This window comes from Mercenaria mercenaria, chromosome 17 (genome assembly GCF_021730395.1).
Source record: "Mercenaria mercenaria strain notata chromosome 17, MADL_Memer_1, whole genome shotgun sequence".
Classification (NCBI taxonomy): domain Eukaryota; kingdom Metazoa; phylum Mollusca; class Bivalvia; order Venerida; family Veneridae; genus Mercenaria; species Mercenaria mercenaria.
The window spans coordinates 34343181-34368587 of record NC_069377.1 but is presented as its reverse complement, the minus strand read 5'-3'; the positions used below and the strand labels follow the sequence as shown (position 1 = coordinate 34368587).

At 34.3% G+C, this 25407-nt stretch overlaps 2 protein-coding genes across 9 annotated transcripts in view; one reads left to right on the top strand and one right to left on the bottom strand.

Annotated features, from left to right (window-relative positions):
• Positions 1-1449, bottom strand: part of LOC123536225 (centriolar satellite-associated tubulin polyglutamylase complex regulator 1-like) — a 28792-nt gene extending 27343 nt beyond the window's left edge. For 5 of the 8 annotated variants that reach the window (XM_045319208.2, XM_045319211.2, XM_045319209.2 and 2 more), the window contains exon 1: positions 847-1449. In XM_045319208.2, the coding sequence (XP_045175143.2) occupies positions 847-901 (55 nt within the window). In that variant the 5' untranslated portion in view covers positions 902-1449. The remainder of the gene's footprint in view (positions 1-846) is intronic. The other 3 variants (XM_045319205.2, XM_045319204.2, XM_045319207.2) reach the window with 3 other exon arrangements.
• A 358-nt stretch (positions 1450-1807) lies between these two features.
• The window catches only part of LOC123536224 (low-density lipoprotein receptor-related protein 4-like), a 97390-nt gene continuing 73790 nt past the window's right edge, over positions 1808-25407 (top strand). Inside the window, exons 1-2 of the mRNA XM_045319202.2 lie at positions 1808-1986; positions 23603-23740. Of these exons, the coding sequence (XP_045175137.2) occupies positions 1941-1986; positions 23603-23740 (184 nt within the window). The 5' untranslated portion in view covers positions 1808-1940. The remainder of the gene's footprint in view (positions 1987-23602; positions 23741-25407) is intronic.

The following is a 25407-nucleotide window of genomic DNA, read 5'->3' as shown; positions in this document are numbered from 1 at the left end:
AATACTTCTGTAATCCTAGCCTATCCACACAGGGTTGTCTAGGAATACGGAACTTCCGTAATCCTAGAACCGGTGGCTAGAATTACGGTACCGTAATCGTAGCCACTGCCTTCATTAATTATTGAAGTAGATAACATATGTTGCAAAGTAATGGGGCATCTGGGAGTCTCCACCCCAGGGTAGGTAAGGGTAGGTAAAGGAAGCAGCGTCCCTATAATCAGAGGGTCCATCGGGCAAAGACCTCCAGTTTAAACTGATGTAAGCATGTTGGTTGGTGTAAAAATTAGCTCTCATGTGAGCTCTATAGCACTTTTTACTATCAATTTGTCATTTATAAACATGATAAATGGCAATTTCTAAACAATGCACATTTTTAAGTAGGAAACTTAAAACCTATATGAAACATTTGTATAAAAGTATACAATAAATGTTTTAATTCCTGGTCAGTTTAGACATTACACTAAAATTCAAGCCTAATAAAACTGCAGCTTGAAAACAAAAAGCCTAATTCAAGAATTTCACTTAACTATTTCAAACACCTTCATATTTGTTTTCCCCATAATGGCCTTTATTTTCTATAGAAAAGTAGCAAGGGCTTTAGACCCTGACGCCTTATACCAGAAGTGGTCCTGCATCGTATTTATACAGATACAGACCATAATAACTGGAGGAAATCCCTATCCTAGGCCCTTAATAGAACCCCTGAATCTTACAATCTTAATGTTCAGCATGGCCCTAAACATGAAGGCAGCTACAACTTTATATGTGTTTGATTTAAAACTAAAAATAATGGCTGCAGCACAACAATTAATTATGTTGCCTTTCAAGAGAAACAGTTTTGCTTACCTAAGTATCTTTCAGCTGTCATCGAGAAGCGATCTTCATTGGTGTAAAAGGACATTTTCTATTCTTCAAATATTTTACGTTTGATAAAATAATACAAATTACATCTGCACTGCATGTACAACCACAGCAATGATGTGCTTTGATTAACACAATATAAATTTAAAGAGTTTAGAAACAAAACTTTGACATCTATATTTTTTCATTTATATTTCTTTTATTTTTTTTTAGTCAGAAGATTCATGAATTCTCAACTATGTCATCACTAATTAGGGCACATCATGCTATCATTATTTCTGGTGCATCAATTTCACAATCATGACCATATGTTCAAGAATCATGGGATTGTAAAGCTGCCATATTTAAGAAGAAAAGCTGTAAATAATTTTGCTAGCACAGCGTCCATAACAACAGCCAAATTTAAGTTGTATGGAGTGAAGAAAACCTCAGTAACACATTACAGTGAAATGCATACGATTCATTTATGTATTTTTAGAACGATTTTAAAAACTGTCGTATACAAATACGGACAATAAACTGTGAAAGCTGTAGGACATAATCTGTATTTTGGCATTTCCATAACCGTACAAAGCTAGCGTTTTTAAACTTACAAATATCTTCGTATTTACTTTTTCCGTCGCAGACCAACATTTTACCAACATTTAGTTATTAGATATAATGTTTACGTTTAGAAACGTAGTTTACTTTCATATATGATTTATAACATCATTTATTTGCTAGATTTTTCCTGACTTCGAAACAAACGCTATATTACATGAATAGTAATAATTTATCTTATCCGGATTTAATAAAGCGAAACATATTGTATTTCCATTAAAATGGAAAGAAAACAATGTATTTAAATTAAAAATAAAACTTTAAGAAAAATCTTAGCTATGCTTATTTCATTAATTACATTCAACCTATAAACAATTCTATATATTTTCGTTTATAAAAGCAATTAAGACTGATCGTTAAACTGTAAACAACCATCAATTTGGTCAACAAGAAACTGAGAGACTTTAGATTATTTTATGTTTGTTTCAAATAGTTTGCGAATTATTGTTATTTTTTGGATTTTATAATGTGTTTTGAAGATGACTGGATATATTTTAAGCTTTTGTTGGCTTGCTTTAATTAGTGGTAGGTATTTACTTTTAGATTTTATATTGAGATTTTATGGTAGAATTGTCAAAGTTTACCATGTTTACAAAATGATCATAATTTTAAAGTTGTATATGCAAAAGTATTTTGAATTGTATATAAAAAATAACAGAAAAATAAAACTAATAGAATTCATAGAAGACTTTAAAGTGATAAAAGTTTGGAAGTGTCTATAATTTGGAATGTTTTGGTAGTCGTGCTGGTGCCGGTGTTCCCATTCACGTACAAATCACAGAAAAAATACAAAGTTTAAAACTAAGTGTTTTTGTACATGCAATGCACGCACAAAGAATTTTGCATGTACTGCATTATTTTTTTGGTACCTTGACTAAAATTGAGCTTTTCTACAAAAAATAAACCAGTATTGATGTAATTATTAAGGCAGTGGCTAGGGTTACGGTACCGTAATCCTAGCCTCCGATTCTAGGATTACGGAAGTTCCGTATTTCTAGACAACCCTGTGAGAATAGGCTAGGATTACGGAAGTATTTAAGAGGAATCAAATATATATATATTAGGACATGCATAAATGATGTTTGTGTAACCAGGCTATAAAATTAGCCAAATTCTTTCATAAAATTTTAATGATAAATTTTAATTTCAATATTTTGTGAATTAAGTAAAAATCATTCAAAATTGATTTTTCTATTTTGTAACATTCTTTGCTTGGACAAGTGTTACTTAACTTATTATTTTTTTCCTGCTTAAGCATGTCGGGGATTTTTATTTTATCACTTTCTGGGCAGTTTTGGTTGTGGGGCGGGTTTTGCTTTTGGCACTTTGCATTAGGTGCTATTGTTAACAAACACCTTGGCTTCCTTGGCTGATTAAGTGTGAAGCCCAGGCATGTTCTTAAGTAAACTTCTAAATTCTTAAGTAAATGATTTCACCTTTTTGTTACAATAATTTTCATTGGTTTAGATATAAAATTACTTTTAAATTTTTATTGGCTAATATGGTTACCCTAGAGATTGTCCTTGGAAACTTATAATTTTGTTTTAGAACTTAAAATCAGTCTTCTTTGAAATTTCGATTAAGAAACATCTACAATAATTTGACATTAGAATTAACTTTGGTGCTTGTCTTGGATGTGTTTGTCTTTAACTTATTTTGAACATAGAACTTTGATAACATTTGGAATACTGGACTATACTAAAATATTGAAATAACATTACATAAACTACATATTGGTGTCCATCATAAAATAAATCAATTAATTACTGAACTAAACATGGAGTTCATCATTTGTGCATCCATACAGGGGCAATGACCCCACTTCAAAATATCTGTTGACTGATCGGTCTTCGGTGGTCAGTTACCACTTGAGTATAATTTCCCCGCAACCATTAGGAGCCGCCGAACCGACGGTCACAGATTTGTGGTGGAGAATCCGAGTACGATCATAACATATGAGAAATGGACTAAACTTCGAATAAGAATTATAGAATCTTGTGAAAGTGCTATTTTGGACTTGAACATCAAAACTAGGAAAAGAAGTGCTGAATAAAGCTGAATCGGGGATAAAACTGCGTAAAATAAACTGCAACAGACAATCCTAGAATTGCCAATGTAATTGAGGGATCAGGGCTAATATTTCAAAAAACATTCAAAACAAACCACCGTAACCTAACATTAGGAACCTACTGAAGTCAGAGACTGGCCACATTTGAGCTATCACTTGTGAAGAAGAGCCGTCATCCAGAAGAAGACCAGAAGAAGCCAGAATACAACAGATGATGTAACAACCAGTATAATAGCAATTGAAAATTCTTAAAGTGCTACATTTTGGTAAGTGAAATTTCAACATTTAGTGCTATATTGTTTCTCGTGTATTTGAAACAGTTGTTGTTAACCAATTGATTTGTTACTTTATTCTATTCAGAACAGCTTTTGCTCAATTTCACCTATTTTTGTTGTATTTACACGATAGAAAGTAGAAAATTTGAACACATATAATAAACTTTTACATTAAATTGTTGTTTCAAAGCTATTTACCATTTTTCAGTAAAATTTATTTATAATCTATATTTTGAAAACACATTTTCCAAGTGCTGGAAAAATCTATTGTTTTGTACAGTTTTGAACTTGAAAACAAGTTTTACAATTAAAGTTTAAAACAACTTAACCTAAAGTTGAGTATTTTTCACTTACCATTATTTCAAACAGTTCAGCATTTATAACTTATTTCACTAGACTAAGTAAATTTTTGTAAAGATTGTATTTTTTCCCCATTGTATTAGTATTTAGACTTAAAGTGCTCTAGTTAAAATGGCTTCTTATAAGGCTCCTTGGCAGTGCTCTAAACAAACCTGTGCTAACATTACCAATGATTGTGAGGTCAAACCCACTATTTCTTTAGTTTCTTCTCTAGACCAAAACTGTAGGGCTTTTATTCAAATCCATTCAAAACGGTACCAAACACTCTTTGATTCTGGTGCTGGAATTTCTTGTATTAGTGAACATATTGTCAAGAAATTTTCTAAAGACCCTCAGTATGACCCTGCCCAAATTGCTCATATTTATGGTGTATGTGGTGAGATCCATTCAGTGCTAGGAACTATCAATCTTTCTTTTCTTATTGATGGTTTCCCCTTTCAACACACTTTCCATGTCTTCTCGACACTTCATGAACCAGTCATTCTTGGAAGAGATTTTATGAAGAAAGAAGGATTCCAGCTGAACTTCCAGTCTAACAGTATAACAATTAACAAGGAAAACACTAACCAAATCACTATCTCTTTAATTTCACCAGATCTTGCTAAAACTGATTTTGGTAAAACCCTAACATCGCATGTCATACCTCCACACTCAGAATTCATCCTTCCCTTAAAAACTAACAAATTTAAGGATGGTGTGACTGTGCTGTGTGAGCCACCACAAAATCTAGTAAAAGATGAACTGGCAGGAGGCAAATGTCTTTCTACAGTTGTGGATGGGAAAATACAGTACCGTCTCATGAATCCAACTGCTCTTCCTGTCTTTCTAAAATCTAATGCTAGAGTTTCTGTTCTTTCTGAAATTAACTGTGCTAATGTCACGCAAGTTACTGATCTTTCTACTTCTGAAAATTCTGAAGCTCCTGCATCTGTCAATTCTATTCATACTGACACACTAACTGATGAGCACTATATTGAAATTGCAGAAGATCTCGGAATCAACCTTAATGACTCTGATCTCACCTCTGACCAGAAGAGAAGACTCTTAATATTCATTGGTAAAAACAGAAAGTCTTTTGCAAAGGACTTCTCTGAATTAGGTCTCACAAATCTATTCTCCCACAGAATTGAAACAGGAAATGCTAAGCCCATTAAGAAAGCTCCCTACAGACAAAGTCCTGATATGCGCCGCGAAACTGAGCGGCAGGTCAAAGAAATGCTTGACCATGGTTTCATTGAAGAGTCTGACTCACCATGGAATAGCCCTGTGGTGCTTGTTAAGAAAAAGAATGGCGAATATCGCTTTACTATTGATTACCGCGATTTGAATAAGACCACGGAACCAATGTCTTTTCCCATTCCCCATATATCTGACGTCTTTGATACCATTGCTGATGCTAAGGCTGAAATTTTCTCTGTTCTTGACCTTAAGAGTGGTTTTTGGCAAGTACCTCTTGATCCAGAAACAGCTCACAAGGCCGCTTTTGTCACTCATCAATCTGTTTACACTTGGACTCGCTTACCTTTTGGCTTAATGAACTCTCCTATCACCTTTCAAAATCTAATGTGCAAAGTTTTGAAACATCTTAACTGGAAAATTGCTCTTGTTTACATTGACGACATTCTTGTCTTTTCTCACAACTTTGAAGAACACCTTGATCACTTATCTCAAGTCTTTTCTAATCTAAGCTCAGCAAATCTTACTCTTCAGCCGGCAAAATGTAAATTTGCAACCCGTGAGATTGAATATCTTGGGCATGTCATCTCAAAACATGGTATCAAAGTCAACCCAGATAAAACCAAAGCCATTGATGAGTATCCAACTCCCAAAAATGTGAAACAAGTCAAATCTTTTCTCGGTATGACTTCTTACTACAGGAAATTCATTAAATCTTATGCCAAAATTGCAAATCCCCTATCAGCGCTTCTTAAAAAGGACTCTAAATTCAAATGGACACCTGAATGTGAAAATGCATTTAAGACTTTAAAGAAAGCTCTTTCTTCTCCGCCTATTCTAGCATTCCCTAGATTTGACAGATCATTTATTCTAGCAACAGACAGTTCTGATCATTCCATTGGTTACGTATTGTCACAATTGGATGATAATGGTCGTGAACATCCTATTTCATACGGCGGAAGAACACTACATGGCCATGAGTTAAGATGGCACATCACAGATAAGGAGGGGTTGGCACTGGTAGAAGCTGTGAAACATTTCAGACCCTACCTTGCCAACAACTTCTTTACAGTGTACACAGATAACGTCTCTGTGAAGTGGTTGAAGCACATTAAGAACTGCCAAGGACGTCTCGGTAGATGGGCTCTGACACTTCAGGGCTACAACTTCGAGATCGTTCACAAGGCTTCTAGTGCTAACGGAAATGCAGATGGACTCTCGCGTCGCCTCTACCATGAAGCGAATGAGAAAAGTGGCAAGGAACAAAGTGACCCAAGTGAACTGGTCTGTACGGTCTCCGACACCAAGTCTAGAGAACTGGCAGCTGTGACACTTGTTTACAGTCACGACAATGTTCCCACTCCATCTGTAGCTCCAGCCACTGCCTGCACTGAGACAGCACCAAACAAAGAAGACTCCCAAACACAACAGAAAATGGAAGACCCTATTACACAAAACATGGACCTGATATTTCTACAAAGGGATGATGAATTTTACAGGAATATTTTCAATTATAAATTAAAACAGGAACTCCCAGATGACCCTAAGAAAGCAAAACAGGTAGTAGCTGAGGCAGAACAGTATGAACTTTCTGAACAGGGTATTTTGCTACATTTATATACACCGAGGACCAAAGGCATCCCAAAGGACCAGAAACTTATTACACAGGTGTGTGTCCCATCTATTCTGCGTGATGATGTCTTGAAATCATATCACGACAGTCTGGCTGGTGGCATGCACCAGGGGTTTGAGCGCACATATGCTGCGCTCAGACAGAAATATTATTGGCCCACCATGTTCGGGGACTGCCAGAAATACATACAGTCATGTGACCAATGTCAGCAGGTGAAGAGGGACATCCATGGCAAACCACCACCCCTTCAACCTATGCCTGTTGTTGACCTTTTTCAGAGATGGCACATTGACATTTTAGGAGGCCTTCCAACAACAAAGGATAAATACAAATATGTACTTCTTGTAGTGGATAGCTACTCTAAATGGTGCGAATCTTTTCCACTTCGCACACAGGAGGCCACTGAAGTGGCAGCCGTTCTCTTCAAGGAGGTCATATGTCGCTATGGAGCCCCTAATGTCCTTGTGTCTGACAGAGGTCAGCAGTTCCTTTCGAAGCTTGTCAAGGCTCTCTGTGAACTTTTCCAAATTACACGGTTCTACACAAGTTCTTACAGACCATTACTTAATGGATCTGTGGAGCGAATGAACAGTGTAATCCTTCAGTCTCTTCGCCTTTACTGTAAGGGACAGCAGGATGATTGGCCAGAACTTCTTCCTTCGATTATGATGGCATATCGCATGACTCCTGCTACCCAGTCAACTCAACATTCTCCTTTCTTCTTACTTTTCGGCCGTGAGATGCGTCTGCCTATAGACACAGCCCTCACTCCCAAAACTACTCTTTCTGCTTCTTTCAAAACTCATCTTTCCCAGATTCTGCATAACCTTGACATTGCCAGGAAAATAGCTGCAGAAAACATTAAACTTGCACAGGACAAGTATAAGGAACAATATGACAAGAGGTCTCAAGAACCAAAATACAAGCCAGCTGACAGAGTATGGTTATTTTGCACAAAGGTTCCCCCAGGTATGGCCCCTAAATTACATAAGAAATGGGTTGGACCATATTACATTGTGTTCACTGGTCCGCACAACACATACAAGCTGAGGCGCTGTAGTGACAACAAGGAAGTCAAAGTACTTGTTAACGCCACTCGCCTCAAGCCCTACCATGACCCTGAGTCCAGGCCAACAAATCCACCTGAAGGGTATGAACATCTTGAAGAACCTTTGAGTGCAGAAGAACTACACACAGATGATCACACACACACAGACACTAACACATCTAATGCACAGGACAAAGGTAAACGACCAGCAAATCCTAAATCAAAAGCAAAGGTCAAACGGTCAAAATCATCAAACAGTCAAGTCACAAACGACACTAATCACAATCGGCAACAACTTGCACAAACACAGCAACAGTCACAACAACAGGAAACACTATCACAACCTCATGATTCCAGTCACACACAAGATCCTCAGCAAGCAACATCTAACACACAAACTACTACAACACCACAAACAGCACAAACATCCACAACAGCACAAACACCAACACACAAATTTTCAGCAGAGGACATAGAAAATATCATTACATCAAAACGCAGCAAGGATACTCTCTACTACAGAATCAAATGGAAGGCTCCAAACAAACCCAGCACCTGGGAATATGCATCTTCCATCCCTGATGTCTTCATTAGAGAGTACCACATCAACAAAACTATGAGCGGAAAGAAACGAAAACGTCCTCTACTGAAACAACACAGATTCTTTGACAGACTGCCCACTCCAGTACACCGTATTAAACCTGTAAAGGATACTGTTGTAGGATACTGTGAAACCTATGACTTATCCAACCAAGAAATCTATTCTATTTATGGCAACAATCAAATTTCTCATCAAGGTGTACCCTTCAGAATATCAAAACGAAAAGAACTACTTCAACCATACCTAAACTCTCTGTTTGACAGCCTACAAGAAATAGACCATGAATTGTGGCAGAGCACAACAGCTTTGTTGGATGATGGAAAACCAGTCGAAGCCAAAATGATCAGAGCTGTTATGACGAATGATGAATCAGATCCCCTTGATTCAACATACTTCAAGGTCTATCTCTCTGACTCTCGTGAGCCAGTATGGCTTCCATTTTCTCAAGCCCCAATCAAGTGTGTTAGACAGTTTTTGTTTAGAATGGCAACCAAGATCAAGCAGCCTGGTAAAATTTTCAAATCAAACAAAGGTTCTAAATAATAATTCAGGTTTTATGCATAGTAAATAATGTATATTTTTATAAGTTAAACTGTACTCTACAGTCAATGTAAATTTTGATAGTTGTTACCAGCACAAAATAAATGCAGCAAATTTTTTTTAACAATAACAGTACTATTTTATGATAAGGGCAGATGTTTTCAGAAAAGTCAATGATATTTTCTCTAAGATATGTAAGCATTTTAATTAATTTAAATTTTTACAATGTCTAATTTTACCATATACCAAAAGGTAAATGAGCAATGCTGTTCTGATAGAATAAACAGGTTTCTCTGCAAATAAAATGAGGTTCAACTGTTTCAATGTGCACGAGGCAATGTCCCAGTAAATGTTCTAATTTCACTTTACCAAGATAGATATTATTAATATGGACAAAGAACACTATACCATAGGTTTCCAAATATTAAAGTGTCAATGAACACATGTGAAAACATATAAAGCTGAAGGACAGTGAACAATACTTGAATCTTCAACTTCGAATAGTGCAGGAGGACCAAAATTATGTTACATATTATGGATACTGGAAGTCACTCACTGCCAATATACTAAAAATATTTCAAACTATTATAATTATGTTATTTGAAGCAAACAACAAAATGTAATTACACTATACTTATTGTGATGACAACTTTAAAGTTTTATGTCATACTTGCTGTCTCTCACAAATCAAAATGTTCAGTATTGAAATTGTATAATTATACATGAATTTATAAAAATATTACATAGTGAACTAAAAGATTCACTCATCCATACTAACTGTGGCTGAACAATTACAGTTCCATGACATACTTGCATCAGTCCACAACATGAAGTTCCAAAACCAACATTATAATGCCAATGTGCAAACTACATAATTATGAAAATGAAATACAAAAAAAAAACAACTGCCAATGAGCAGATAATCATACTTCCGTGGTAGATTATTATTTAATGTTACTTATTATACTAAGAATCTATCCACAACTAGACAAGTTGCAAAAGCAAATCATATAATGTAACTGAATTAATGTTACAATGTTACTTTAGTGATTCCAAAATCACATGGCTATTCAATGTCAAGTTTTATGCCATACTTGCGATAAAGCCACAAACTATAGACAATTCTATGTATATGGAGGCTACAATAAGCATTATTGTTGTTTTACTTCTTAACTTCAATAATTTTGCATTTTACTGTTGTCCTTTCGACAACTGCACATTTTCTATAATCTATTACTGGTCATCGCCAAGATACATGTAATTTTATGGAAAATTTGAAGTTAACTTGTTTTCCTTCATAGGCATACCATATATATTTTTCTAATTAAAGAGCTCTAACTTGTTTTATTGATATTACATAATAATATTATACAAATAATAAAAAAAAAAAATATACAAATAAAAAAAAAAGATGTGTAAATGAATGAATGTATGATGTATGAATTTGACCGGTCACTGTATAAATGAGTTGTATGTTTATTATTGTCTTTATTCATATTTGTATGCAATTTTTCTGTTACAGCATATAACATGCTATTTGCTATTGTTATATTTGTTATTCAGTAAATATTATGATTGAGGACAATCATTTTTTCAAGGAGGGGTAATGTGTAACCAGGCTATAAAATTAGCCAAATTCTTTCATAAAATTTTAATGATAAATTTTAATTTCAATATTTTGTGAATTAAGTAAAAATCATTCAAAATTGATTTTTCTATTTTGTAACATTCTTTGCTTGGACAAGTGTTACTTAACTTATTATTTTTTTCCTGCTTAAGCATGTCGGGGATTTTTATTTTATCACTTTCTGGGCAGTTTTGGTTGTGGGGCGGGTTTTGCTTTTGGCACTTTGCATTAGGTGCTATTGTTAACAAACACCTTGGCTTCCTTGGCTGATTAAGTGTGAAGCCCAGGCATGTTCTTAAGTAAACTTCTAAATTCTTAAGTAAATGATTTCACCTTTTTGTTACAATAATTTTCATTGGTTTAGATATAAAATTACTTTTAAATTTTTATTGGCTAATATGGTTACCCTAGAGATTGTCCTTGGAAACTTATAATTTTGTTTTAGAACTTAAAATCAGTCTTCTTTGAAATTTCGATTAAGAAACATCTACAATAATTTGACATTAGAATTAACTTTGGTGCTTGTCTTGGATGTGTTTGTCTTTAACTTATTTTGAACATAGAACTTTGATAACATTTGGAATACTGGACTATACTAAAATATTGAAATAACATTACATAAACTACATATTGGTGTCCATCATAAAATAAATCAATTAATTACTGAACTAAACATGGAGTTCATCATTTGTGCATCCATACAGGGGCAATGACCCCACTTCAAAATATCTGTTGACTGATCGGTCTTCGGTGGTCAGTTACCACTTGAGTATAATTTCCCCGCAACTATTTGGAGCCGCCGAACCGACGGTCACAGATTTGTTAAACTTAATAGCGACTTTTTATGCCTGTCGTATTATTTCGTGTTATCGATCTGCCATTTTGGGTTAGTAAAAGAAGAAAGAGAAAAGAAAAAAAGTAGAGAAGAACAATTAAAAATGAAAGAAGAAAATTGCAAAATCATGACTATGTAATAAACAAAAACAAAATTACAACAATATTTTTAAAAAACAACAAAAGAAAAACGATTATTTTTTATGGAAATTGAAAAGAAAAAGAAATGGGCCATGAACTGAGCACCTCCTCGTGATGTGGCCCGGAAATAGTTGGACAATTATGTAAACATTGAAACATTACTATTTTCATTAAGAAGATTTTAACTTTTATCATTCATAATCATTCATCATCATTCATCAACAGTGCATAAATAATTGTTCATCTATATTTTACTAACCCAAAATGGCGGATCGATAACACGTAATAAAAGGGCAGACATGAAAAATCGCTATTTTAAGTGAAACAAATAAGTTAACAACATCATTTATGCATGCCCTAACATACATATTTGATTCCTCTTAAATACTTCCGTAATCCTAGCCTATTCTCGTAGGGTTGTCTAGAAATACGGAACTTACGTAATCCTAGAATTGGAGGCTAGGATTACGGTACCGTAACCCTAGCCACTGCCAATTATTAAACGCGGATCAATGAATCCCGGGTAGGCATGCTTTTTCTGTATACTCATACACCGCCAAATGTATACATGAATCGTGGCCAATTGTATTACTGGTCTGTGCTTTGGTCGCATTTTTAAACTAATTCCAATTTTTTTTTCTTTATTTGCTTAAATTGTGTTAAATGGTAAACGAATGAAGTTGAAAAGTAAAAACATTTACTGATTTAGAGAGCATCGCTATGGAGATGCGTTTATATACATGGGATTAGGATTTAACAAATTGATATATCGTTTTGGATGAAAAATTAAAATCTAAATCCTTGTTTTTTTTTGGTTTTTTCAATAAGAGGCTCCAAAATAATTTTTTAAATGTTGATGGCAATTAATGTACATTTAACTGTCTACTGACCATGACATTGTAGAGTTGCAAAAATTGTGCAAAAAAGAGGTTAGACCTTTACTGTCCTTAGAAATTCCAAAACAGTTGGTTGTACTTTTTTACTAATCTTAGTTACAATATGTTGAGGGCAATACAAGTTACATGCCGACAGGCCAAAACAAACTCCCTGAGAGTTCAAACATATTTTATGCTTGCACTCTAGTGTTTCCTGCAGACTCTTAAAGGGGCATGGTGCTTCCCTTGAAAAGGGGCATTTTTAACGCGCGGTTTGGCATTGAAAGGGCATTCGTCCAAGAACTCTTGTCGGCGTCATTTTACATACTATTTTCTCATTGAATTTGAGAATCTTTCATATCTCAGATATGGGATAGATATTTTGTAGTATTCTTTATAATGCCTACCATGGCATGTTGTGAAAGTGCTTTCCTTTCTTTTGTTTAAAGATGACACTGATGATTCATACTTTCAGACATTCTTATTCTGTTACCCTCATGAAGTGTTAGCTTGCATTTTCAGAGACAGATTTCAGGTGATAATTAATAAGCAACAAGTTTTATTGAACAATTATCAGTGCGCAACTTTATTTTGTCAATCATACCATTTCACCACTGATTTACGTTAAGAGAATATGCAGTTCGTCAAATCTACATGTAATCAATGACTTTGTACCTATATTGCTGATTAAACCCATTGTTCTTCCTTGCCAGTAAGATTTAGACGACAGGTCGAGTCGGAAAGTTATATTTTGCTAGTGTTTTGGGCATGCGAAAACGAAAGTAGAATGCGACGTAAAAAGTATATGCTGTGAAATTTGCTAGATTAGATCGTCTGCCACTATTTTTATCACTCCCCCGTTGCTCGGATGTTTTTGCGATACATACAGTGACTGACTATGAATCTGTTGTTTTTTTTTCGTTTAATCACACATTATTCAGTAATATAAACATAAATGTGAATACCAATGGTTCATTGCGAGTAATAACTCAAAATTTCGGCTTGCTTGACGCATGCGGCGTGCACTTTCATCTTAAATTTCGGCCTTATAAAATCATTTTGACAAATTATTTACGAAAACAAAACTAGGGCCTTGCATTTTTAGTTTATTCATTTAAATCTCGATCAGTTTTTATAACTAAATCGCTAAGTTATCGGTTATTTTCATACCGATGTACGTTTTCAAATTTTCAAGATGGCGACGACTTCTGCATCGGCGCGTCATGAATATGCTTCGTAATATTACAAATCAAGACATTGGTCGATTTTAATGAATTTGGTATCATTCTAAAGCTTAAACGTTTATCTTATTATTTTTATAAATGATATCCGTAAAGGAATAACATAAATCTTGTAGAGAAAATCGATATAAAATATATTGAGTCTGGTCAATTTTCATGGGTTGGTCGGCGATCGGCAAACCTTCAATATTTTATTTTTAAAGGCCTAATTAGCGCATCGAAAATGTGCGATAATCAATCTACATTTTAAATGATTACAACCTTTTAAAATAATTATCGTTTAATTGACCGTTTCAATCATCATATCTTCCGTAAAAAGGCTACATGTTGCTTCACCGTCGACGTGCTAAAAACAAACAAATTTTCATCTACTGTTCCCAATTAAACTATCATAAAACAGTATTTGATTGCATAATCCTGTCAGTTCTTAATCAGGGTCATTCACGGTTGATGCACTCAAGTGTCGACCTGTTGATCACAGCCGCTAATTGACGGTACAATACACGGAACATGGCCCGCGGACATTGGCTTTCCAGACTGGTTTTGAAAGGGCACTTGTCAAGATAAATATACAAGCTTCATAAAATAAAAGGGCACGTGGCGCAAACGGGCGGTTTGAAGGGCAGCTTGGTGGCACTTCAAACGGGGCATGGCGCTGCGCCATGTTAAAAAGGCCTGCAGGAAACACTACACTCCAGTTTTTAGCTCGACTATTCATAGAATAGTGAGCTATTGCACTCGCCCATGCGTCGGCGTCGGCGTCTGCGTCGGCGTCCGCGTCCCGATTTTGGTTAAGGTTTTGTATGTAAGCTGGTATCTCAGTAACCACTTGTGGGAATGGATTGAAACTTCACACACTTATTCACTGTGACAAACTGACTTACATTGCACAGGTTCCATAACTCTATTTTGCTTTTTTACAAAATTATGCCCCTTTTTCGACTTAGAAATTTTTGGTTAAGGTTTTGTATGTAAGCTTGTATCTCAGTACTTACTAATGGGAATGGATTGAAACTTCACATACTTGTTCACTGTCATGATCTGACATGCACTAAGCAAGTCCCATAACTCTACTCTCTTTTTTTTCAAAATTATGCCCCTTTTTCGACTTAGCAGTTTTTGGTTAAATTTTTGTATGTAATCTGATATCTCAGTATCCACTAATTGGAATGGATTGAAACTTCACACACTTGTTCACTGTCATGATCTAACATGCACTGTGAAGGTCCCATAACTCTACTTGGCATTTTTACAAAATTATGCCCCTTTGACTTAGCAGTTTTTTGTTAAGTTTTTGTATGTAAGCTGGTATCTCAGTATCCACAAATTGGAAAGGATTGAAACTTCACACACTTGTTCACTGTCATGATATGACATGCAGTACAGAGGTTCAATACCTCTACTTTGCATTTTACAAAATTATGCCCCTTTTTCAACTTTTGTATTCATTCAATTGACAAGGCTGTTGAATAGTCGAGCGTTGCTGTCCTCCGACAGCTCTTGTTATAGAAAACCAGGGCCTCCTCTGTCATTCGACAATGTAGCCAAGGCCAATGTAGCCAAATGCTATAAATCCAAAGAATTGGCTACAGATTTTTTAAAGTGGCAGGGTTTTTTTTTCCTTATATGAGCGGTACTGTTCCCAATGCCAAAAAGTGTCCATTTTCCCAATCATCGGTAAAAAAATTCCCATTTCCAAAAATTAAAACTGAAAATAAATCGGCAGCGAAATGAAATGCACCACATTGTGTTTTTTATGACTACGTGGATTTTTTCCCTTTCCTCTTCTCTTCAATATTCTTATAGGCACCGTAAATATAAATTTATTATTAAATACTCCCAGTTGATCTGTTTTCACACACGGATGTTTCGTAACTACCATTGTAAATGCATGCGTGATGGGGACAAATCAGAATATTACTCAGTTATTGGAGATACGTTTGTTACTTGCATCACTTCCTGTTTTACTGATAAAATGTCGCACAACAGCAAATACTACCGAAAAAGATTAAGGCAGTCGGAAAAGAAGAAAAGAATCTTTGAAATGCTTTAAAAAAACATCAAGAAATAGAGGGTGCATCACCAAGCAATAAAGGGGAAGAGACTGGTCTGTCTCTGTTGGGTCTGGCGAACTGCCATTACTGACTAGTTAATCTACACGTTCATCCCCACATCAGATGTTATTGAAAAGTTCAAGACGGCTAAAAACAGAGACATTGCTCTGTAAAGTGATAATTGAATGACAGTACATTTTTTGTATTAATAAAATAATGATAAAACAGACTTCAGAGCCTTTTCAGTTTTTATTTTGAATTAACTACTATAAAATGTGCTTCAAAAACATTTCCCAGTTTGATCAAAAACAACACGATTTTTCCCAATAGCACGGGTACCGGTACCTGGTTCCCAAAATACTGGGAAAAAAACCTGACTGGCTACAAGAATTTTATGAAAATGTGGCCAGATTTCAGTATTCAGCTTCAATTTGGCAATTTCTCTCAAAAAGTGACTACAACTTTCTGAGGCACAGTGGAGGCCCTGAAAAAACCCAGAATTTGAAATTGGTAAGTCACAGGGGGTGTAAAAACCCTCAGAGAAAAAATGTTGTGGGAACACTGTGCTACATAGTATGATACATTGTGACAACATCGAGAATTTAAACCTATGTAGTTTATGTGTATATTTATAAGCAATATTCTTGCAAAGTTCAGATCCAATGAATATTTTGATGAACACAAACCTCATGAAGAAGCTCGTGCAAATATGACTATGAGTCTCAATGTGTCATGAAATTCAAATGCTTGTTCTTAAAATATTAGTTCATTGCAAATAAAAATAGACTCTAAAGTTTATTGTGAGAATTTCAGAAAGAAGAAATCTTTTAAAAAATATGCAGAAGGTTAAGAATAATTCCATATGAGAATTGTTCCATACATCTTTTTGTTGGTTTGTTGAATGCACATGTAACATTGTAAGATTTTTTTTTTTTTTTTGATATATTAAAAGTATATGGGTTATATTTGTATGCCTAACTACACCACCTTTACTTGTGTATTATTATGTCTGAACATACTCATATCATACTTGTAGCCTAATAATTTTTTTTTAATTAGAACATACTATCTGGCATGAGCCATGGAACTATTGCTATGTAGTGATTTTTTTTGCTATTTTACACAGCTGAATACAGACTGTTTCCCCTTTTGGGGGTTTATTGCGCTAAATTCAAAAAGCCAAAGATTGTTTTGAAAAATCCAAAAAACATGTCACTGCTATGTGAGAAGGCAATAATTAAAATTCTGTCTTGCAAATTGAATGACTATAATGCAGTCTGTAGAGTGATGTACATGTATATCCCTCTAGCTCATACTATTTGTACTTTTTTCTCATTTTCATGCAGACAATAAATTTAAAACTACTGAAAAGCGTTTATGAAAACTGGCATTTTGTTTGATCTGTCTTTTGCCAAAATTTGTTTTCGGATATCATGGATATGCACTGTATATTGTAAAAAAGATGTTTTTTTTAGTAATTCAGTTGTGGTAGATAAGGTGCCACTAAAAATTTGTTTTGTAGTTTATTGCCAGATACATGTATATATAAAAAATAAGTTATAAATAATGAAAATTTAAATGATGTTGGTGTCATGTAGAAATTACTGATATTATCACCCTATTAAAAAAAAATAAACATGAGCACTCAGTAAAAGCATATACGCTAAACATAATTAGAGGGCAAGTTTGACACTACTGATTATGTTGATCCTATCTCGGTTGACTTGTTTGACTTACATAGAGAAATAATGGTTTTGTGACAGAATATGGTATAGACTGACGTCTCTGAGATAGACAGTGTGTTTACTTTAATGGTCAACTTTTTCTCTTAAAACTTCTGAAAGCTTTTCGTATTATATGGTTGTCTGATTAATCAGCTTTGTTTTTAAATTGAAAATTAGACTTACATTGAAAGTGATCTGTCGCATTTAAGAGGCATTTTTGCACTTTTTGTATATTCTTTCAGAGACTCAAATTTAAGGAACAAAAATCCCTTAACATAGAGTTAAATCCCCATTAAAAATGTTTCTTTTCTTGGATTTTTGAATTTTTATCAAATTAATTGTTCCAAATTGAAATGAATTTAGTTTTACACATGCATTAAATTTTGATAGATATAGGGATATTTCAATGCTTAAGTTTTAATATTAAATATCAGTTTTGATTCAATATTATATTTAAACATGTACTCTCTCCAGAATAAAGTGTTTAATAGATTGTGTAGGCCTTAATTTAATATGCATTGGGATGGGAGCTGCTAAAATTAAAGAATTGTTGGCGATTTCCTTTATCATTTAATATACATGGAAGGTAACCTTTAATTTCCTCATAAAGTGTTGAGAATGATATCTGAATTCCTAATTTCTCATAATAATATATGTATATACCACATCCCTAGTCAGTAATTTAACAATTTACGGTATGACCTCTTTTATTGCCCATCGTTAAAGTGACAGGAGAGAAATAAATTGAAACAAATTATCATTTTGCACTGTTTAAATTAATGACTTGTAACCTTCCTCTGATCTTGTAGATTAAAAGAACATAAGGTCAAAAATAATGATACTCATACAGTATACAAAGTCAGCTTTGCATTTCACTTTAATAGTTCAATACCGTTTTGGTTTTGGTCATATAATGTAAATAATTTTCAGTATCATTTTCTGGTACTGCATGGTACCTATGTTAAACAGGCTGGTAACATTGCCCGATCAGGCTTATACACAAAAAGTAATATTTCTTGACAAATAATGAAGATATTTCTTTCAAACTTGGTCCATTCATTAAGCATTACATATAATGCTTATCAAGATAGAAATAACTTTGTTGCCTTCAGTTTAGTTAGAATTACTTCCCTTTTTCAGATTTTTATGATGCATAATTTTTGAAGTCCAAAAATATTATGTTTTAATGCAATGTTTAAAACAGAAAAGGGTTCATTGGCTTTCTAGTGCTCCAAACTTGTGCGCCAATACCTTTATTCTATATATTTAGGGTAAATACTTTGTTTCTAGTGCAGATGTATGAGCAATTTTTTTAGGACTAACATTTCTCTATAATGTTGTAAGTGAAAGCAGAGTAAAATGTTTACATTCATGTACTAGCGCAATAATTTAGAGCATTAGAAAGCCATTTAACCCTTTTTTGTTTTAAACTTAGCATTAGAACATTGTTTTTTTGGACTTCAAAGATTATGCGTCATAAAAATCTGAAAAGGGGAAATGATTCTACCAAAACTGAAGGCAACCAAGTTATTTTTATTCTAATTTGTATCATTTGTTATGCTTAACAAATGGACCAAGTTTGAAAGAAATATCTTCATTATTTTTCAAGAAATATTACTTTTTGTGTCATAAGCCCGATCGGGCAATGTTACCAGCCTGTTAAAGGCCTATAGAATTGTGGAAGAAGGCACTGATGTAAGAATATCCGATGATTTTGAGTGTGAGGGATGGGGAGTGATTGTTTGAGGAGAGGATGGATTAGGTATACCTTATAGGATATAATATTATTATGGAGACTTTTGATTTGAAGGGAATGGGGTGGGAGGGGGTGGCGAAGTGGACAGGATACAGGGAGCTTTGTGAAGAGAAGTGGGGAGGTGTTGATAAGATAGAAAGGTTTTTGAAAAGAAGGGGCGAAGCATAATGGGTGGATAGGATATGAGGCGGGTTTTTAAAAGTAGGGGTAAAAGGATGGATAGGATAGGGAGGTGTTGAAAGAGAATGGTGGTGGGAAGGGATAAGTAGGAAAGTTCTTGAAGAGAAGAGGAAAGGGAAGAATAGGATACTCCGATAGGGAAGTTTTTGAAGGGGAGGAATGGATAGGTTAAAGGAGATTTTTGAAGAAGAAGGAAAGGGGCGGATAAGATAGTGAGGTGTCTGAAGAGGAAAGGAAAGGGCAGTAAGCATCAACATGTCATTCAATAAACTGGATGAAAGGACAATGTGTATCAGTAAGCATAGGTAGTGCAGAATGGGACTGTAATATATTGCTGTTCTTCAAATTTTAAAATTTAGACAGCATCAGAACAAATTCTTTATTGTTTTAAGCATTATATAAATCTTTTGTGTGAAGTTATAAATTTGTCATCCTAGACAGTTGATATTCATAATAAAATATGATTTTCCTAAGAAAGTGTTATAGCTCGTAAAATATTCATATGCAAGTTCTCGCACAACAAGTTCTGATATCAGAAGAAAATTTTTGTACAAATTTGGTAATGGCATTGTGTCAGAATTTGGAATGATTACATCATGCAAAACATTTAAGATTGCCACCAGACTGAAAACAATATTAAAGATTCAAATATTTTAATAACAGGAAGTACCCCAAGTGCCGCCAGTGTACTTTAGATGAAAATTTCTGTAGTGCATTTAGTTGACTTCTGAATAATGTAACACAGTTACTACATGACCTGTCTGGAGATTTTAGATGTTAGGTCCTTTTATTCATCCATTTTGACAAAGAAATATGACGGGAGTAAAATTACCGGAAATAATTTGTACGACATTTACGACAGGAAGTAGAAATGTTTGAACTGTTATCGTTCAAAGTAGTTCTGCAAGTGCGCATTGTCTTTAATTAAGACATTATATAAAATAATGTGCAAAACAATAGTTGTCTTATTACCATGACATTTGGTCTAATGTCACTTCAGAATCAGCTACTGATGCTTGTTTTGTTTTAAGAAGTAATGTAAGGGCCTCTGTTGCCAAGTGCTTAAGGTCGTTGACTTCAAATCACTTGCCCTGCACCGATGTGGATTTGAGCTTCTCTTTGGGCGTAGAATTCTTCAGATGAGGAAGCCATCAAGCTGGCTTATGGAAGGTTGGTGGTTCTATCCAGGTGGGCACCCGTGATGAAATAATGCTCAGGCTGGGGACCTTGGGTCTTTCCTCTACCATATAAGGCTGGAAAGTCGACTCGCCATATAACCTACAGTTGTGTTGGTGTGATATTAAACCTGACAAAAATAAGAAGTAATGTATGTATGCCAAGTTATGAAAAAAATACAAATTTCATCCATTTAAAAATGGATTGAAACCTATGATTTAGTATAATTTGTTGTGTGAGTAAATTGTTCTTGTTTTAATAATTTGCAGATTTTCACAATAACAGCAGTGTTTAATAAAAGAAAAACGAGCAGTAACTACGACTTATTGATACGTGCTGTATTAAAACATTGGTTTTAAAAGAAATTCTAAATAAATTGTGTAAAGAAATCTTAATTTTAAAAGATTTATCGGGTAGTACATGTACCCTGTAAAAGTGTCACAGCTCGTTATAACATGACAGTTACAATAGTGGTATTGTTTAGGCTGTTCCGATAGAGTAAACTTGGTTGAAAATATATAGTAAATGTATTTTTTATCTAAATAGGGAATTATACTTTCAAAATGGTTTGAAAGAATATTGTCTATACATTGAATTGTCAAAATTAATGCGTGTCATATTTGCACTATACCAGTTGACATTTTCAAGGGTTAAAATGTTCGATATTGGAAGCATATCCAAGGAAATCAGGAGGTCAGACAAGATGATCATTACAAAATAATTGATGAACTATTGTTTGGAAACAACATAATTATGGGTAAAAGAAGAAGAAAACAGGCAGATACTTCTTAATTTTAGTAAGATTTAAATCAGTTAAAAGCTTCAGGATGATCAACAGTTGTAGTTGTATAAAAACATCAGTGATCTGAGTTTTTGAATAACAAATGAAAACTCTAAACGTTTTGTTTTATAATTTATATATTAACCCGTACCCTGCTAAAAAAGGACAGTGCCATTAACTGTTAAAAGGGGTGCTTACCTAAAAATACTGACTGAATGGGGAACATTGCAGATCTTGGTACAAAGATCTACACTGGTGGCAAAGGCAGAATCAATCTGTCCAGCATGATAAGGGTTAATGACCACTGTCTTGCTTGTAATCTTGGTCTGTGAAACTTTTTAGGGTAGTGGACCAGTAATTTCAGTTACGTAACATGGTGCAGTTAACATAACTAGTGTTAGTGGAATTCTGTACCAGTACAAACCTGAATGCAACTTACTGCCAACCTCCCCACGCGAGTGACAGAAGTGGAGGACAAATTATCTCAGACACAATATGTCTTTTATCAAATCGTCATAGAGAACATAATTATGTCCCTCTCGGGTATCAAACTCACGCCCCTTCAATCTGTAGATCTGCATTCTTTCAATTGAACTGAGCATGTGGGTTTGTAGTAATCATGTCTTGTGGACTGTTAATGGATGAAATGTGATTTTTTTTCTTCAGTTTTATGCATATTAATTATACTGCTTTAATGAGTTCTTCAGTATCTGTGTTAAAAAATTGATTTTGATGCAAATTTTAGCGTGACTTCTTACTTTCAAAACCATGATTATGATATATTAAAGAAATTCTCACGTTTTTGAAGTGATAAACAGTATGAATGTTAAAACTTAAAAGTAATAGGGACTCCTTTAAACTGAAACTCACATGATGAATATATTGCATGGTTATGACATGTTCCGCTACATGGCGTACCAAATTCAGATGTATCGGAATTTAATTATCCTTTTTTATGGAAAGATTTAAAATTCAGATTTTCAATCGATGGTGAAAAATTTTGCTACAAATCTATCCAGGTGTACTAATTGAAGCTTTTGAGAGAAAACCAAAAAAGGTTTTATGAGGAAATTTCTTTTGACAATTTGAAATTTAATTTTACCTCAAGTCATGGTCGGTTGCTAAAGTCGAAAATTGATCTTAGTTGTTTCCTTTGATGTTGTTGTATGTGGATAAACCTGCTGAAAGCCCTGTGAAATAATTAGTACTAAAACCTCAAATGATCTGACAGATTTTTGATGTTTCTCTCTACATTATGTTTATAAAGAAATGAAGATTTTTGAAAGGTTATTTGTCTGATTTTGTTGATAAAAAAATAGTGTTCATACATTTTGTTAAATGATTTGTCACAAATGAGTGATGTAAGATTATTAACTCTTCGTGACAAATGTTACAAAAATGATTTTTATCTCATATTTTACACCTTTTCTTATTATTATGTGGCTGGAGTTAAAGACTTCAACAAGATAAAATACAAGTTTGATCATCTACCCGGTAAATTAATACAAATAAAAGCATGTTTAAAAAGATAGTACCTAAAATTTTAAATTACACAAAAAAAAAAAAAAAAACGATTTAAAAAATTCTAAAGGTTGGTTGCATATAAAACATTATATAAATTTAAGACTGGGTATTATACTTTAGTCTTAATTTGATCATTCTGAAGCTAGGATTTTAAACATACAGTTACTTCATTGTTCCTTTAAAATTGTATCATGCAGACATTTAGATAAATGGCAAGGTAGGGTTATTATTTGTGTCAAGTACTATATCTTAGTATACTAAGGTTTCTATTCAATGCCATGGGAAAACCAACATAGTGGCTTTGCGACCAGCATGTAACCAGACCAGCCTGCGCATCTGCGCCGTCTGGTCAGGATCCATGCTGTTCACTAACGGTTTCTCTGATTGCAGTAGGCTTTAAAAGCGAACAGCATGGATCCTGACCAGACTGCGCGCAGGCGCAGGCTGGTCTGGATCCATGCTGGTCGCAAACCCACTATGTTGGTTTTCTCATGGCATGGCTCATATACTGTTTAATTTCATTTCAGTTTGTTTTGGAGATGACAGTGAATGTTCTTGTCCTGCCTTTAATAAGTTCTCATGCGGTAACTGTGTGTGCATCCCACAGGCCTTGGTGTGCGACGGACAGCCAGACTGTGAGAATGGAAAGGATGAGCAGGGCTGTGGTAGGTTTACAGAATTTGTTGTTGTTGTTGTCTCTTGGATCAAAATGCCCCTGGTTTCAAGGGTACAAAACTGAGTAAGGGAACCAGTAACAAAATACAGTCTTGCCATTGGTCAGTTTCATAAAATGAGCTCATAATTAACCAATGAGATGCTGCAGTTTTGAGACTGGTGGCCAAACTCTTTTTTTCCTACTTTTGGTACCTGGCTTTAAGAAACTTCTGTTGGTGTCAGTATACAGAATCACAATCAATTTTGTTGTTCCTTAAAATTTAGTCTAATAATGCTGAATCAAGAAGATATTTTTTTCATAGAACATTAAAAAGGACCTTAAAGGGATGCATTGGTACTTCTCAATGTAGAAAAAGAAAATTACTAAGTAATTGACCTTGAAAGATCAGGGTCTGCAATCATAAAACTGAGTTTGGGGACCAATTTCATAACTCCTGTATCTGATTGGTTGAGTCTGAGATCAGTTTCAAAACTGACCAATGGTAGGGTTGCATTGAGACTGTTTTCCAAAATCAGTTTTGTAATCTTAAAGTTCATTGTAACAATGTGTAATGTACATGACAGTTTTGAAGAGGATTCCAAATTTTTTCAAAGTTGAATATCCTAAAATCGTTTGTATAAAGCACTTAAGTTTATCTTTTGTTACAACAAAAACGTGTCTAAATGGTGTTTAAAAGGTTATGATTTTAAGGATTTACGATTTCATAAGGCATTCCACTTGAGATAATTGTTGAATTAAATGTAACTTTTAAACACAATGTAACATCACGCGAATGAAGTTTTGTTGACCATACACTAACCCATATCATTTCATATCAATTTCTTTTGAAATCTGTCTGGTTCAATAACTGCCGATGGTAGTAGCCTGACTGGTCATTTCACTTGTTACTTTGGAGCAGGTAGAATGCTTTTATCCTGGGTAAACAGTGGCAAAGATCTTCCTGTTCATAATGTTTGATTTAAGGACGTCGTGGTGACAAGATATCCAGGTGGTCAAATAATACACAGATATAAGTGGGGATTCAGGTTCACTTTTAAAAACATACATTGTGTAAGAATAATCTGATGTTTGAATGTGTTAGAGTTCAAGTGTATTTTGTATTGTCCTTTTAAGTATTGACCTGGCACCCATGAATATTCTATATGTTTCTGTACATTAATTTTCGGTGTCAAAACTTTAATAGTGATACCAATAGAAGATATACGTTTCTTAATTAACACCATCATGTTGCATGTGCAGTGCAGTGCAGACATTTATCTAGAAAAAAACAACAGAGCTATTACCTATGAGTAGAGCTATTGCACAGTATAAAGCCACTTCCACTGGCGTCAGGACAAAACATTTATTTGCCATTTGAGTCCTCTGTCTGACCATGTTTATTTCATCTGTAGACCCAACAGACAGGAAAATTGTCACACTTATCATTACTTATTGTTTATTTATTGACAGAAATACACTGCTATTCAACATTCTTCTGCATAATGTCAGTATACCATTCTACAAAATTTTGACTTAAATCTTTGATAACATCTTACCTCTAAAGACATTTTACTTGTCAACTTCATTTCTAAAATGTTTTCAGGTAAATCTGAGGACTTGGCAAGTGTTTCATAAATTCAACAAACAATTGATTCAGAAACGACGGTTTACTGGTGT